This window comes from Cyprinodon variegatus, unplaced genomic scaffold (genome assembly GCF_000732505.1).
Source record: "Cyprinodon variegatus isolate N-32 unplaced genomic scaffold, C_variegatus-1.0 Scaffold780, whole genome shotgun sequence".
Taxonomy (NCBI): domain Eukaryota; kingdom Metazoa; phylum Chordata; class Actinopteri; order Cyprinodontiformes; family Cyprinodontidae; genus Cyprinodon; species Cyprinodon variegatus.
In genome coordinates, this window is record NW_015151233.1 from 295072 (window position 1) to 298395 (window position 3324).

Below are 3324 nucleotides of genomic sequence, written 5' to 3' on the forward strand. Positions count from 1 at the left end.
TATATATATATATATATATATATATATATAAGCCAGGTAAAGGTCAGAACAAATGTGTTATGAACAAAAGTGCATAACTCAATTATTGTGTTGACCAAGGGAAACAAGAGTAGACCTGGTAGAGCATCGTTACAACATGACATTGTTTTTTTTTTATAAACAATTAAAACTATTGAAATCATAAAACAATTCTTTTGCATTATATAATCAGATGACTGTGGGTTTTTAAGCGAAAGCTGGGTGGGGTTTTGCTGTGAGTTCTTATTAAGAGAGTAATAAATGATAATATATTTTTAATATAATACATCTAAGAAAAGTATGCAGTTTGTTTTTATCCTTGACTGTTAACACATCTTTGGTTGTACAATGAGGCTCTTTTTAAATTCTCCCAGGTGAAGCTGAATCAGAGACCCCAGGTGAGGTGGTAGAAGCACAGCCAACACCAACCCAGGGAAACACAGAAGAGTTACTGAGGAATGTTGTTAAGAGAGACCCACAGATGTCTACTGTATGTGTGTTTCCTGACAACCACGAGGAAACGGACATTGCTGCAGAGAAAACCAGTGTTTTAGGTTTTGGACTCCATTCCAGGTGGGCTGACCTGTCGGCCACAGCAGCTGGACTTCTGCATAATCACAAGCTGGCCCAAGAAGGTGGATTTGATAAAGGCTCTGTGAATTATATGGAACATGAGCTATCCAGCCCAGTCAGAGCAGATGTTCAGTTTACTTTAGTTAAAGATCAAGCATCTTGCTCTAAATCTCCTAAAGCCAGACTGCAACCCAGCAACACCCTGGGGGTGACAGTTAAAGAGGAGGTCATGGTTGATTCTGATGAGTTTAAGGAAAGTGGGGCTGCAGAAAAACCACCATCAAAGGCTGGTAAAGAACCATTCACCTGTTTGTCACAGGAACAGAGGGTGCACTCAGAAACACACAAACCAAACCATATTTACCACAGATCCTTGGTGCAGGAGGGAGTGAAGCTTCATTCTCACAAGGGTTCAGGACTCAGGCTACAGACATCTATGCAGCACCTCCACCGGCCCCTTAAGAAAGCCACACACAAACTGTCCCACATGACGACAACAGCGCACTCTGATGCTCACTCTCAGGTTGTACACTTAATTAACCCCACTAGAGGCTCCCCACCATCTAAAAGCACTCCCTCCACACTGTCAGTGCAGTGTGTTCACAAACAGACCTTAGCTCTGAACCGATCCAATGCCTCATTGGTTGGCATCAAATCCTACAATCAGTCTCTCCCCTCTGCTGCCTCCCTTTCTGATTCCCAGCCCTTCAGGCCCTTCCTACAATGTGAGGAGTGCGACAAAAGCTTTCCTCATCCCAGCAGGTTGAAAGCCCACATGCAGATTCACACAGGCGAGCGGCCTTTCCGTTGTCCTCTCTGTGGCCACACTTTTACTAAGCTGAGCAACCTCAAAGCCCACCGGCGCGTCCACACGGGGGAGAGACCTTACTGCTGCTTGGCATGTGGCAAACGCTTCACCCAGAAATGTAACCTGAAACGCCACCAGAGGATCCATCTTGATGTTTGACTGTGGAAATTTAAAGGAATAAGAAAAATGTGGGTGTGTGTCATAGATTAGGAGGCTTTAAGGCCTATGTTACAGTTTGTGTGCTGCATCAGATGACTGCATATCTAAATTTGAATAGTTTGTCTCATTCCTACAAGGCTCATTTGCTAAAGTTGTGCAAGGCTTACTGTAGGATGAGAGACACTGCTGTAAGTATCATGCTGTTTGATGGGCCAGCTGTAAGTTATACATCCATGTGAACGTTTAGTTATTTTGTTTAGTTATTATGTCGACTGTAATACATTTAAAAAGTTCATAAAAAAAATTGGCACTTAAAGGTATTGTGGAGGTTTTTTTTGCAAATTTTTTAGAAGAGCCGCCCTATCCACTTAAAAGAAAAATCTACATAGAGAACCCTGTACCCGCTACTGAGAGGGAACGCCTATTAAACAAGTGCTAGCCCATTTCTCTTCATGCACACTCTGTTTAAAAGTTGCTGTTCTCATAGCTCATCATAAGCTCGCAAGCATACTGTGACCGAACATCCACCCTAACTGCTAAATCCCTCAATTATTATATAGAGCAGGGACTATATAGTGGACTTTATAGTGAACTCAGTTAACTGACCGGACAGATGATCTCTGCTTTTTGGTCCCGGTTGGTCACGTAACTCCTCCTACCCCACACGGTGCTGAGTCGGTGAGACGGTGAGTCAGTCCAGAACAACTTTGGTTTTGGTTGGTTTGCTTTTCCACATGTCTACACTTCCTTTCCATTGGGCAATACAAGGTATTTCTATTCTATTACTGCCAGTACTCTACAATCTAAACAATCTGTTAATTCTGCCCTCTGCTAAAATTAAGTAGGCTTAAGGATTTCAAAAAGCAACATATCACCCTCCTATATACATACATTTTTAAAATTAGTGAACATTTCTTAAAATAAGTGTATTTACCCTTAATTTGAGGAGGAAAATAAGACGATATGCCAATGCAATGTGCATTGTTTCCCTTAAAAAAGATAATAAGATATTATACCCTTAAAATCAGAGACTGCAATTGATTTGCAATTGATTGATTTGTGTCTCACCTGTTCAATTCAAGAAAAATGCACTTCTTTTAAAAAAAAGTATCAGTGTTTTTTTGACAGCCATCTTAGATTTAGTCTTCAGGATAAAAACTATTATACGTTTTTTTACATTTCAGTCATTACGATATGTGATAGTTTAAATCAGTTTTAGTTGACTAAAACTTAAAAAGGTTCTAGTCAGCTTTATGTTGCAAAAAAAAAAACCTAAACTTTACAATTTCGAATAACAGCCAGATTCTTTACCAGACTGACATCTCTTCCGACTGCTGGGTATAGAATACTGCCGTGCAGTTCATCATTGCTGTTGGGCAGAAAACTTTGATTTATAGAATTCATATAAACTTTTTTATGAATTAATGCCCTACTTTATAAAAAAAAGTGTCTCACAAAAATTGTGAAAATAGCAGATCGAGTTCAACACATCATATTGGTTAATAAAGCAGACAGACAAGCTAACAAAATGTGCAATTAAGGAAAGGTTTTAGACATAAAACAAACACCTCCTAATCTACTTTGAATTATTCATCAGACAGATCAATAAAATCTTTGTTGCTCAAAAAAGCAAAGAACAAAAGCATTTTTCTTTCTACTTTGGCGATTTTGGCTTTATTTCTGAGAATTTGCCCCTTAGTTACCGCTGCTCAGGGGTCAAACTAGATTTAAATTCAAAGGGTCTTGATATAAAAAAAAATACAGAG

The 3324-nt window shown here is 39.4% G+C and overlaps 1 protein-coding gene across 2 annotated transcripts in view; it reads left to right on the forward strand.

Moving 5' to 3' along the window:
• The window catches only part of LOC107098467 (zinc finger protein 81-like), a 7642-nt gene extending 4945 nt beyond the window's left edge, over positions 1 to 2697 (forward strand). The window contains exon 5 of one of the 2 annotated variants that reach the window (XM_015396179.1): positions 393 to 2695. In XM_015396179.1, the coding sequence (XP_015251665.1) occupies positions 393 to 1558 (1166 nt within the window). In that variant the 3' untranslated portion in view covers positions 1559 to 2695. Of the gene's footprint in view, positions 1 to 392 lie in introns of both variants that reach the window. The other variant, XM_015396180.1, reaches the window with a different exon arrangement.
• Positions 2698 to 3324: the final 627 nt, after the last annotated feature.